This window comes from Siniperca chuatsi, linkage group LG4 (assembly GCF_020085105.1).
Source record: "Siniperca chuatsi isolate FFG_IHB_CAS linkage group LG4, ASM2008510v1, whole genome shotgun sequence".
NCBI lineage: Eukaryota > Metazoa > Chordata > Actinopteri > Centrarchiformes > Sinipercidae > Siniperca > Siniperca chuatsi.
The window spans coordinates 23,528,549-23,542,115 of record NC_058045.1 but is presented as its reverse complement, the minus strand read 5'-3'; the positions used below and the strand labels follow the sequence as shown (position 1 = coordinate 23,542,115).

The following is a 13,567-nucleotide window of genomic DNA, read 5'->3' as shown; positions in this document are numbered from 1 at the left end:
GCATCTATGTATATGATATTTGGCTAATACCATAATATCAATAAATGCTTAAGAGAAAATGGTTATTCTTTAGATCTGTGAAAATTGTGAAAACCAATAGCATGTTATGGTAATACAGCATAACAGGTTTCAGCTTTGTCATGCAATGCTTAACTGGATAACATTTATGAATAATCTTATATGGCACTTCCCTTATCTTATTCATGATTAAATATTTATGTGGTAATTTCCATTGTACATGCTCTACATGGCATACAGCTTACAGTAACAGGGGCAGATTTACAACTTCAAATTCTTAGTAATATTTGAAACAATGGGTCCTTGATTTCAGACAGAAGAAAACAAAAGCAGCCTTCTTTCAATTCTAGCCTGTGAGCGTGGAGCTTTCCAGCTGAATTTTACAACTGTCACTAGCAGATTTTAAACTAACATTAGCTCCATGAGTCAGTTTAAAATGCTGTCACCAGTTGACTTGTTAATGTTTCCAGCTGACTCGTTTTAAAAACAAGAATCCTGTAAAAAAGGATCTTAAATATGCACTTGATGGCTATGTGCATCTTTTGCTAAAAGAGTGAGGCTAAAGCTACATGCCCTAGACAAAAAGTCAGCATCCTCACCACTGTTCTTATAAAGCAGTGTAGAGCTAGTTTGTCCTAGTATTATAAGTATGATAAATAGTTATGGTTGCCAAGCTGTAATAGGACATCTGCTGGTCACAGGAGGGGTTTAGTGAACGGTCCATTAGGCTAAACACATCCTGGATCAACGTTGGTTCAGAATGGACAGAGAACCAGGGTTATATCAATCTTTTGTAATCAGTCAATGGAACGTCCAAGGGTTGAGATCATCAGCTTTAGCATCAGGACTAAAAAGTAAAAACTCTGAGTTTACTGATGAACTCAAAAACTCTGATGTCATAATTTTTATGGATACGTGGCTGTCCTCCAGCCTATGGGGAGTTAACAGTCAATTCAGGAAAACTTCCTGGAGTAACACAAGGCCCTCTGCCTGTACATAGTCAATGATCGGTTAAGAGGGGACTCCTTTGTCCGTTACACCTACAGCTCTTCTCTTGGCAGTAGCACAGTAGATTATGCAATAACAGATTTGGACCCTTTCTCTTTCGGAGCATTCACAGTTAAGCAATAAACCCCTTTTTCCTTTATCCACACAGTGAAGAAGGAGTAAACGTAGCCACAAAGCACATCAACAATATCTTTCATTATGTGGCACAACAGTTTAATTTACCCTTCCTAAAACTAAACCCAAAAAAGGGAAATCAAGAAAAATGGTTAGACTCAGAAAGCAAAAACATTAGGAAAAAACTAAGAGAATTATCCAACCAAAAGCACAGGGCTCCAGAAAATCTAGACCTACGTATTCACTATGGTGGCACACTCAAACAATATAAACAGACACTGAGAACGATGAGAGAGCAACACCTCATAAACCAGGTCAACTTAATTGAAGAATCAATAAACTCAAACAGTTTCTGGGACCACTGGAAGGCTGGAAAACAATAAAAATAATCTAGCCATTCAAAATATATGGATAAAGCACTTCAAATACATATACCATAAAACACGTAACACACTTGAACGAGACCAAATACAAGAAAAATTTAAACAATTAGAAATAATCATTAAGCACTACCAAAACCCATTAGATTACAAAATTACAGAAAAAAAATTTGACTAAAAAGTGAAAACCCTAAAATGTAGAAAGGCCTATGGACCTGAGGTCCTTAATGAGATGCTTAAACAGAGAGACTCTAAATTCAGATCAGCCATTCTGAAACTTTTCAGTTTAGTACTCAGTGTTGGCTATTTTCCTGAGATATGGAGTGGAGGACCGGAAAGCCCTATATTTAAAAGTGGAGACCAGACAGACCCCCCCCAAACTACAGTGGGATTAAATTCTATTTAATTAAATTTTATTTATATAGTGCCAATTCATAACAGAAGTTATCTCATTGGACATCTCATATAGATCATAAATAAATAATGCAAAAGTGTATGCTTGCTTAATTGATTTATAAAAAGCCTCCGATTCAATCTGGCACAACGGCCTTTTCTTCAAATTAATCGAAAGTGGTATCGGAGGAAAAGTATACGATCTGATAAAATCAGTGTATACTAATGGAAAATGCTCAATTAAGATTGGAACAGAGAGACGTGGAGTAAGACAGGGCTGTAACCTTTGCCCCACATTATTTAATATACTGTATATATTAATGAACTGGCAAAACAAATAGAGAATTCCCCTGTTCCTGGACTGAAATTACAGGACACTGAAATACAGTGTCTCCTTTATGGCGATGACCTGGTCCTACTGTCCCTCACAAAAGAGGGGTTACAGCAACACTTTGAACTGGAAAAATACTGTCAAACCTGGGCCCTGATAGTCAACCAACCCAAAACCAAAGTGCTCATTTTTCAGAAAAGGTCCAGACTACAGAGAAACAATGCCAATTTCACAATTGGAAACAACCTTGTCAAACAAAAAAAATCATTATACATATTTAGGACTTCAAATTTCAAACACAGGAAATTTATGTTGGCTGTGAATGAACTAAAAGACAAAGCAAAAAGGGCTTTCTATGCCATCAAGAAATCAATAAACACTGAACTACCAATTAGAACCTGGCTCAAAATATTCAAATCAATCATCGAACTCATTGCATTATATGGCGGCGAGGTGTGAGGTACACAAACAAGACTGGACGAAATGGGACAAACATCCTTTTGAAATCCTGCATGCAGAGTTCTGCAAAAGTACCCTCCAGGTTCAGAGAAGAGCTATGAAATCTGCATGCAGAGCTGAATTAGGCCAATATCCTCTACTGTTAAATATTCAAAAACAAGCCCTAAATTTTTTGGATCATATTCCTACAAAGCCCTATCCAGGAGTTGAACCTACAAAGGAGTCCCCTCTGTCTACTTGTCCTGAGGCTGGGTGAACCATCAACCACTCAGGTCATTACACCACTACCACCTCACCTTCAGGACACAAGCACTCAGAGCATTAGACCCAACCAAAAAGAAAAATGCAGAGATTACTGGACAGAACTAACAAAATCCCAGAACAAAATGGAAACATATGTAGCCCTAAACAGACAGTACATTGTGGCAACTTACTGGACCACAGTGTCTGATAGAAAACCGAGGAGAGTGAGCACAACCTGGCAGTGGAGGTAGGCCGGCACTGACAGACCTGGCTGCCCAGAGAGGAGAGGGTGTGCTCTTACTGTGACCAGAGAACAGTTGAGATAGAGCTGCTTCCTAACTCACTGCAACCAATATCAAAGTCTTAGAGACCAATATTTTGCAAAAAAATATTCCCAGAGTTCCTCTATCTTTTTTTAAATGATTTTTTGGGGCTTTATTATTATTATTATTATTATTATTATTTTTGCCTTTATTTATAGTGCAGCTGAAGATAGACAGGAAAGGGGATGACATGTAGACACTTCCGTTCCTACTGGGAGAGAGGGAGGACTGCCGTAGACTGGGGGCAAGATATGTAGCAGCCTGCTATGAGCTCCACAGCTCTGTGAGCCCCCAGTCTCACATGGCAAATAATTAATGTTTATTAATTAATAATGAATTTGTTGTGTTTATATATTACTCTTACCTACCTTATATAGCCCCTCTTGTTCTTTATGCCCTTTTGTATTGTTATTGTTATTGTTATTTGTTTTTTTTATTGAATAATTTGACATCAATCTCCTTATCTGACCACAGGCTAGACTGTAAACGAGACATAAGCACATAGCTATGAAAATGGGAAAGAGGCATGTGGTTCGTCATGGAATTAGTTATATGGACTTTAATTTTTTTGTGTTAAAGTGTTTTAAGTGTTTCATGTCACATTTTGAACAGATCCATCATTTTCTGCTTTCTCCACCAGCCCTCCCTCTCTCTTCTAGTTAACACGCAGTATTTCCTCTGAGACAACTTAGTCAACACATTCATGAGGACAGGGAGAATTAGCAGCCAATTACAGTCAGACAGACTCAGCTTTGGATGTGGAGCTTGAAGGTTATTGGAATAAAGTTTAGAATAAAGTAAGATTACTTCTTCTGTCTCCTCTTCATCATCTTTCCCTCCTCTTCTTTCATGCTTTAATTTTTCCCATGTTTTTCTCCTTATTGTTACTCTTATCAGGTCTAAGAAAGTGTTTCAAAAGCTAGTTTTGCTTCTGATGGATATAACACAGCAGTGATTCAACAAACACCCACGTTTTGTTTTTCCACGTTTCAGTCTATCCCACAGGGCAACCTTTGCTCTCAGAGCAGTGAAGATCAGCAGATGGTCTCTTGGCAACTGCAAAAAAAAGTCAAGGGAGCAAACAAATAGATTGAATTTAATTTACTCAGTGAAAGGACTAATGCTTCACTGTCACTGCATCTTCATCAGTTATTTTCAGAGCTGTCTGTTTAGATCTTCATCAATTAAATCATGTGAGCATGCACTAGTCAGGATAATCATGTGTCACTAGGAGTTTATTGGCTTGGGTTTTAGATGTGGTTCGATTGTATATGAAGTCAATGACAAAGACACCTCCATGGCAAGTTGTATATTCAACTTGTGCAACTTGTCTGTACAGTTTACAGCCATGCAAGTGGTTCTGTGAGGCTGTACTTAGGCATAGTGGTGCTTTGAGCTAAATGCTAACATCAGCATGCTAACATGCCCATAATGACAACACTAACATGCAAATATTTAGCAGGTAAATATTTAACTTGTTCACCATCTAGTTTAGCATGTTGCTAAACACAAAGTGCAGCTGAGGCTGATTGGAATGCCAGTAATTTTGCAAGTATTTGGTCATAAACCAAAGTAAATATTTTGACCTGATGATGGCAAGAGATGAAAAGTTGAGAGATCACCAAAGTTATTACAGTTCATCCTGAGGGAAAAATTAATGTCTGTATCAAAGTCATGGGGACATTTCACTCAAAACCACAAATGCCAACCTCATGGTGGCGCTAGAGGAAAAGTCAGGGGATCACCAAAGTCATTGGGAGACATCATCTGGGAACCATGAATGTCTGGACAGAATTTCATCCCAATCAATCCAATGGTTTTTGAGATATTTCAGTTTGGATCAAAATGGTGGGCCGACCGAATGACATTGCTGTCCATAGAGCCACGCTGCTAGTGTTAGTCTGCTAAAAACAGAGTGCTAAAACAATTCACTGGTCCAATTTGCACAAATAATGCGAGGTGAAAATTTGCTTTGTGTTCAGTCATTTATATACATTATGTTTAGAGATACAGTAGTAGCCACTTGCATTATTCAATATATTTTTTTACTTTTAGTAATAAAAATAAAAATGGAAAAAAATTAAATGCCTGATGACAAATTTCTGAAATAATATCTGTTTCTTTGTGGTCCTGGCCACATCTTCCACTGCAGTGATTTGTGCCTGGACAAAGGTCCCCATCATCCACCACATCTATTTGTCATAAACACCCTGGTACTTCAAGCTGTCCAATATTTTTGTACCAAATTATGCGATAATTTTACTATTTTCCAATGCAAAACTGCTGTTATGACTTACTATAACCTTTTTACTCATTCGGTTTTAGGTCTGTTTTGGCTTTTGATGTCATGTGTCCCAGGTCACATCTGACGGTGTCCTCATGTCTCTTCATCTTTCTCCTCTTCTTCTTTTCCTCAGGTCATGGGATGAGTTCCATGACTGCGCCAACGTGGCGATGGCCGGCTGTCCGGAGGAAGCGGCAGCTGTCTGGGAATCTCTCCGCCAGGAATCCAAGAAGATGCAGTTCTCCGGAAACCTGTATGACATGTGCTCCAACCGCAACTACCACCCAGTAGCCTCAGTCTCTCCGCACGGCTCACCCAACCAGGAAGAGATCAACCAGGAGTCTTTAAGAGGGCGTGCTGATCATCTGGCAGGCTGCCTCCACCTTCTCATGCTACTGCCTCCTCTGCTGCTGTTGTTGTTTTGGGTATAACTACCCAAAAGAAATGGGACTAGTGTGAATAGATATAAACTTTGTGTATTTTTTCTTTGACAAGTCCATAGACTTTCCTCTGTTTTTTCCTCTGCTCTGCCAGGGGTTGAATATTTCCAACTGCATGTTCAGATGCCTCGCAGTCTTTTTGATAATGTATCTTTAAACTGCCTGTGCCGTTTCATGCATATTCTCTGCCGTTGACTTAGTCTCTCTGTTGGAAACACACACAAAATTGATGCAGAGATACACAACCAAGGTACAAACAGGCCTGTAAACACATACATAATATAGACATAGATGCATACAGCAGCCTCATGTCATCTGTCTTTATCCCCTCTCCTCCCCCTACATCTAGTTAGTATGAGCTGTTTGGTCCATTTGTGGATTGCTTAAAAGATGTTTGAAGAAAATGTTCTTAAAATTTGATACTTAAAAGCAAAAAAAAGCAAAGCTAAAACAGTAAACACACAGTAAACACAATTAAAGACACAGTGAAATAAAAATTAATTTTAAAAGTTCTTAATCCATTGTCCTGCATTAATTGTTCGGTTATATCTTGCTATCTGTGAAATATACATTTTAATACAAATTAAACATTTTCAGGTATTGTGGTGCCTAGCTATCCCCTCCCAACTTCACTCAACTGCATGTGTGTTTGGATATCAGTTGGCAAAAACATTTCCGTTTATATTTTCAAAAGTATGTGGCTGCAGTGTAATTTATTAAATTCTCCCTTGTCCTTCACTTCCTGATCTAACAACATGGATGAAGGTTGTGGGTGTGGGTGAAGGCCAACAGTCCTCCACAGCTCCAAATCACCATGGTTCTCCAGACACTATGCTGGCTAAGTCACACTCACTTTTTCAAATCAAATCCCAAATTAGTTAAAATCCCTCTTGAAATGACTGCATTTCCTGTCTGATTCAGAACTACATCACATCACAGAAGCTTCTCTAACTGACATTTCACTGTGTCCTTAATAATTTGGATGTTAGAGATTGATTTGGTTTGGCTCTTCAAGACTTTGTTTGCTAGCAAAGCACAAATGCAGTGTGGTCTGGTCTGTGGTCTGGTCTGGTTTTATGAGACTAGAGGTTTTTTAAATTCTCCCTTCAAGGATTCATATAAACTAAATTTAGTTGCTCCCAAGAATCCTGGCTCAATATAGTGTATAATTCCTCCGTCATTTGGGGAATCACTAGAAAAAGCCCACAGCCCAAAAACAAAAAATGGACTCCTGACAGTTGACAACTCTCCGCCAAATAAAGGAACTATTGGATGTTCAAAAAGTCATACATTGTTTCCCTAAGTACAGGTTCTTGACTAAGACACGTACAGCATTAGAAATTGGCTTTGGGTGTACAGATTTGTCTGAAAATGCTTTGGGATGCAGTAACATTGTTTCGGATGGTATGAAAAAATAGATTAGCTGCCTTTGAGAAACAACATTATCTATGGGAATCTGAAATATCAATGTCATTAAACTGGGAATAATGGCTCCTGCAGTTTGTCTTCATACTAAACATGTACTGTCACCCCATAAGATCATAGACCACAAAAACTGAACAAATTAAAGACAATGAAGGGACATTTCCATTCAGTCCAACTGCAACACTGAAAAGAAATTCTCTGAAGTGCTTTGGACTCTAAAATAAAACACTATATATATAAAACTAGACTATATATATAAATATGAAATATAATTGCTGAGAGACAAATAATAGAAAAATATTAACATAGAACATATAATTTTTACTATTTTATTTTTTAAAATTAAGCAACAAACATTGTGTAAAATGCCATGGATTTCTTATTTGCCAAAAAAGCATAACAGCTTCCTCTGCAGAGCTGCAGCAACATGAGTTTTGAGCTGAAGTTAAAGTGAAGTCAAAGCGTACTGGAGTTGTTTTTATTTGGTGCTTGCCCAGGTATGAAATCCTCCAGGGCTCCTCCTTGGCATCCTGCACTGTAGCCCTACAGTATGGGACCAATATGTTCTCCAGTCAGAATCGCGATCCTCTCACATGCCAAGTGTATTTCATGCTCCAGGAGTCGTAGTTTGGCCCTGCAGACCTGCTGAAGCTGCTTGTTATTCTAAGTGGCTGTGGGTAACAGTTGTTTCTGTCTGGCCCAGTATCAGAAATACTATCATATTAGAGGCAGACAGAGAGAAAGATGAGTGCACCTGGAAAACAAACACAGTTCTGCCTAGTTGAAGATTGAGTCCACCTGTCTAGCAGCGAGTGTGTTTTACACAGGGGGCTTTAGGTTGTAGGTTTACTTTTCTTTCTTCACAAAAAATAAATCAAAGCTGGGCGGACTTTAAAGAGTTACGCTAGAATGTGAAAAAGCACAAAACACAGTCCTCAAAGGCTGCAACAGTACGCACAGTTTAAGAGAGGTGGAAATAAATAAAAATTGATTAGACAAAGAGTTCTAAAGAGAGCCATGTTTCAACTTAAGAACCAATTAAGTCTACTTTGCCAGTGGCAAGTTCGTTAAACATACTAACAGGGTTAAATTAAACAGAGAGCTATGGCAAGCAGATCTGGAGACCGTTACTGTATATACACTTGTGGCAATTTTATTTGTCTTATTTGGTTTGGGACCTCAATATCAAAAGCAGACTTTTCATTGACATCTTTTGTTATTCTTGTCACACAGAAGCTCTAAGAGAAATAAACCTTTGACCAACTTTACATCTTGAGCCTGGATTTAAGTCACTGGAATGTTGAGAATAAACCCAGTCGCTATAGGAGCCCATTGGCAGAATACACTTCGAGGTAAATCTAAGTGCAAGGCTAAAGGAACTGAGCAGAAATAAAGAGAGTACTCTTTCAAAATGAAATAATAAAACTCCAATCAGCCAAAAGCTATTTTTATTTTACATAAGGGACTTAGCCCAGAGATATGCTTGGATGACTTAAAGAGGCTGCTGTCGTTTTGAACTTTAATTAAACTGACAGAATTAGCAATTAGAGGCCTCAATGGCTGATTCACCAAGGTGCAGCAATTTGAAAACTATCTCTGCAGAGCTCAGATAAAATGTATACTCAGGCTAAATCTGAGTAAATCATAAACTTGAGGTTACATAGGATAATCTGATTCGATGTGTTTGTATAAATACAGACCTATAGTGCGTTCAGTCATCATAACCTCACAGCATTGTTTTATGGGAGAATAACTGCTTCAGATTAGATTTTAAAGTCTGTTTTGCACAGAGGTGCTCTAAAACACGAAAAGACTCACAAAATCTCTATTATGAGAAGATATGTTTCATGTAAGGCAGGTGGACAAATCCGATTTCAGAGTGGTTTTCATAACGCTGCAGAGTAAATGCAACGTTATTGACCAGAGCAGGGAATTATTTTCCAGCACTGCGTTTGAGGCTGTACATCTCTTCTCCTACGGCTACAGCTTGGTACTCTGACAAATAGTTAAATTTGACAGAAATGACTGCAGGAAAAAGGGAAACATTTTTAAACACCAGTACATCATTGTCACACTAATGGTTCTGTAAATTTGGTGTTATTACTGTGAACAAATGGCAGAAACAATTGGTTGCCTATATATCGTGTGGTTGTTAGTGCTAATGTTCCTTTACATTAACACAACATTTTACATAAAGCCTTTGCTTCATGTCACAACAAAGATGTTGCAACTTACAGTATCTCCCTCCTCTTGCTCTTTTGATTTTCCTCTACTGGAGACGATAAATATGTTTAGGGTTGGGGATTTGATAGCATTTTGTTGAATCCAAATCCATTCAAATCCCTTATCAATGATTCCGACCCCTGTAATTCAATGTGGCACAGTCCGTGATGACTTGCCGCTTTGTTGATCTTGTAGTGCTGCAAAAAACACAGTCGACTCGCGAGCGTGGTCTTACAGAGTTGTTTTTCCTTTACTAACAAACAATTTTGGCTAAGTCAGACACTACCTTGCAGGGAGTGAATTAACCAGAAAACTGCCAAAAGTTTCATTTGTCAAGCTACGTACAGAATTCACAATAATTAGCTAAATTTATTATAATCTGCTACCGGTGATATTTGTAATTTCTACTGGTTAAAGCGATGGTCAGTGTGGGCTAAAAATGCTTGCTAAGATTACCTGAATGCTTTCTACATTGATCTTTGCTAATAAAATAGATTGAGGAAAGACAAAAGGTGTGAGAGCGATTTCTTAGCGTTGAAGCTTAGTGAATCCGGCTACACGAGACCCAAAAGGAAAACAGCTATCAGAGCTCAGCCCCATATGTTGTTCTGGAAGCACAGTGCCCTTTTACAGTTTAGTGCCATAGAGCAAACATGATCTCATGAGATTTTGTATAAATAGCACGCCACTTTTAAGGAAACAACAAAAAAATAAATGTAAAACTGAGAAGTTGTGGTTTTATGTGCTGTAACTATTTCTTTAACTAGTGAGCAATGCTTTGGACAGAACCAGGCTAGCTGTTTACCTCTGCTTCCGGTCTTTAAGCTAAGCTAGCTCCGTACCTAATGCATAGCCGTGAGAGTGGCGTCAATTTTTTCATCTAACTCTCCAAAAGAAAGCAAATAATATTTCCCAAAATGTTGGACATTTACATTAAAGCACATAACACCTTAATGCAGTGTTCAAACCAACAGAGAGAACAGGAAGGGCTAAGAAGGCATCAGACATTATGTCTGCTTACCGACTCAAGACAGACAGACAAACTCTCACCTGGGAACCAGATTCATATACTCGCCTCCAGCAAGTGGCTACAAGCACAGCTGTGTTTTTAGACACAAAGTTTTAACCTCCCAGTTTTAATTACTGTTAAGACAAAAGACAAATTACTAGAGACCAAAAATTTGGGAAAGCAAACTACAAGATAAGTATGGCAATGACCTCCGCCACTGAAGATGCATTTTGTGAAGATTGAGGGGGGTGATGATCTTAATTATAATGCTGAAGGAGAGAGTAGTTAAATACATCTAAATGGCTCCTCTCTCGGTTTTACACACATCACTTAAATAAATTGAAACAGCTATTTCTAAATATGGAAGTCAAATCACTGTTTTATGACAAGAAACGCACAGGTACTGACAATGAGTTAGGTCACATTACTGTGTATAGTGTGAATAATAACAGCTCTATGAATATCAATGTATATAGCAGTAATATACAGTATTATATATATAGACAATGTCATATATGCCCTGCAAGTGCTACTTTTAAAGCTTTAACATTTTCTATTAGTTGTGCTTTACACCCTATCCACATTATTGTAGGCCCATGATACCCTGCGTGAATTATGGGTGCGACTATTATTATTCCTTTCCCTGAACTGGAGTCTGCGAGAATTATCTTCCCTTTTGAGCCTTTTGAGAAATAAACTTAAACTTGGTAATATGATCATACTTCTGCCTTCTACTACTGAGGAATGGGAAGGCGACCTGAAGAAGTGGTTTAAGTTTGCTCAGGGCTGGCTAAAATGTTACAGAGTTTGGAGACAAGTTGCACTGTTCACGGTTGCACCAACAATCAAAATAAAGTAATTCTTTAGCATGCAGCTAACTCTCGCAAACACCAGTTCAGTGAACAAGGCCGCCTGTAGAGCTGAAGTGAAACTGAAATTTCCATTTGAAACTACGCTAATAACTAAAAATACAGCCTTGGAACGACAGTTTCTCATATGTCCGCTTCATGTGTCTAAATTACGGACAAACTTTTGAAAAACACTCTAAAATTGTTGTTTATTTAATATTTCTGCTTTTTAGCGTTTAACAAACACAATTACCCATAAGCCCCAGAACTTTGCAGACTTAACATTGCTGACAAAAAAGGCGAATCCATGGGCGAGACGAGGTGTCGCGGTTAGCTCAGACATGATAACAGAACGACAGAGAGAAGCGAACGCTGTAAAAGTTTTTAGACGGCAGAGACTACAGAGACTCTGTAGAAGAGAGCGTTGGTGAATTTTATGGAAATGAGCGAAACCAAGTTATGATGACTTAAATACCCGTGCTGCCACACTTGTACATTTTCATGGGAGCTGTAATTTTTTCTGTGCTCACAAAATAATCTTTGTTATTTTTTTTTAGAAAATCATGAAGGTTTCAGTTTCATATAGCAACTGTTGTAGTGGACGCCAATTTGCCTTATAATATGGAAAACCCCAGGAACATGCACATGTTTTTCAGAAAGACAGATTAAAAAATCTGGTTCTCTATAATCCACGCATGGTATCATGGAGTTAGGAATAAGGTCAATAGGCCAAGGCGAATACACATACTGCATTGTTTAAAGTAAGTAAACTGGGAAAAAAAAGCAGCTCAACATAAACTCTATGGAGATATTTAACATCATTGTTTGTCCTTTTCTCACTATATTGTTCACAGATGGTGATTATTTTCTGTGTTCAAGGTTGTGCGCAAGTGTGTGTGAGAAAGAGCGATGGTATATCTCACTGTGGTGTAAATTAGCTTGTTGAATTAATCATTCATCCACACAACATGTTGTATATTTCATTGTTACTGATTAAACCGCTCTTCTCTGGCCCTTTCCGATCCAAATGTCACTCCTAACGTTGTAGAAATAGCATGCAGTGCTGAGCTTTCTTTGTCTTTTTATGTGTGAGAAACAAAATAGCAGGACTAAAGCCAGTGTGTTCATGTATGATCCTGTGACATATATGTTAACTCCATACATACATCACACCTGTGTGAAGCTGAGAGACAAAGAGAGTGTGTTCCTATGGATAAAAAACACACATCTGGGCTGGCTTCAAAGTGGCGCTGCTGTTGCTGCTTTGGGCTTCCCATCAAACAGAATGGAGATCCAAACATCTGGGATCATGGAAGAAGGATGGACTTTTCCAGGGATGAAAGCAGGAAGCTACACAACAGAAGCTCTGTGCACATATGGAACACATAGCTGTATTTTTCTGTGGATGTTATCAAAAGCTCTGTATTGTAATAAGCACATACATCCAAGAGTCTTTTCAAATGGGGTGACATAGCTTTGTGAAGAATTTCTGTATTTGTCCTTGGCTGTCTTTTGTTATGTCTGCTTGTCTTTTTTTCCACCACCTTCCTTCCTTTCTTTGCCCTTCAGGTCCCATCTCCCTGCTCCTCTTACAGGTATTTAAGAGGAGCTGTCCCTCCATCCTTCTATCCATCCATACGTAAGGTTTTGCTACCTTTATAGAAAATCATTAAACTGGTGCTGACTGACCGACTGACTAATTGAGTGTGTTCATATTGCTCTTTAATATTCACATTAATGTTTCTGGGTAGGGGGTTAAGTGCTTGGGGGTGAAAACAAGGTTATTTACACTGCAAAAAACAAAAAATATTATTTAATCTCATAAAAATGGTAGAAATAGCTCAACAGAGGAAAAAATAATTGGAGTGTTTCGTGACCAGGTTTTATGAGCTGTATTTGGAATAGTATTACGTTTTTTATGGACCAAATCCTTTCTACAAATATTAATTCCATGAGTGTTCATGTTTGTCCTCACCATCAAAAGCTCTTCTGTGTGAAAACAAGGCCAAATATGGAAGCTCATTGACAACCAAATGATAGAAAGAGCACTAGACAAATTGAAACAGTAA

The 13,567-nt window shown here is 38.3% G+C and overlaps 1 protein-coding gene across 1 annotated transcript in view; it reads left to right on the top strand.

Moving 5' to 3' along the window:
• The window catches only part of nrn1la (neuritin 1-like a), a 72,941-nt gene extending 59,754 nt beyond the window's left edge, over positions 1-13,187 (top strand). Inside the window, exon 3 of the mRNA XM_044194240.1 lies at positions 5,687-13,187. Within this exon, the coding sequence (XP_044050175.1) occupies positions 5,687-5,984 (298 nt within the window). The 3' untranslated portion in view covers positions 5,985-13,187. The remainder of the gene's footprint in view (positions 1-5,686) is intronic.
• Positions 13,188-13,567: the final 380 nt, after the last annotated feature.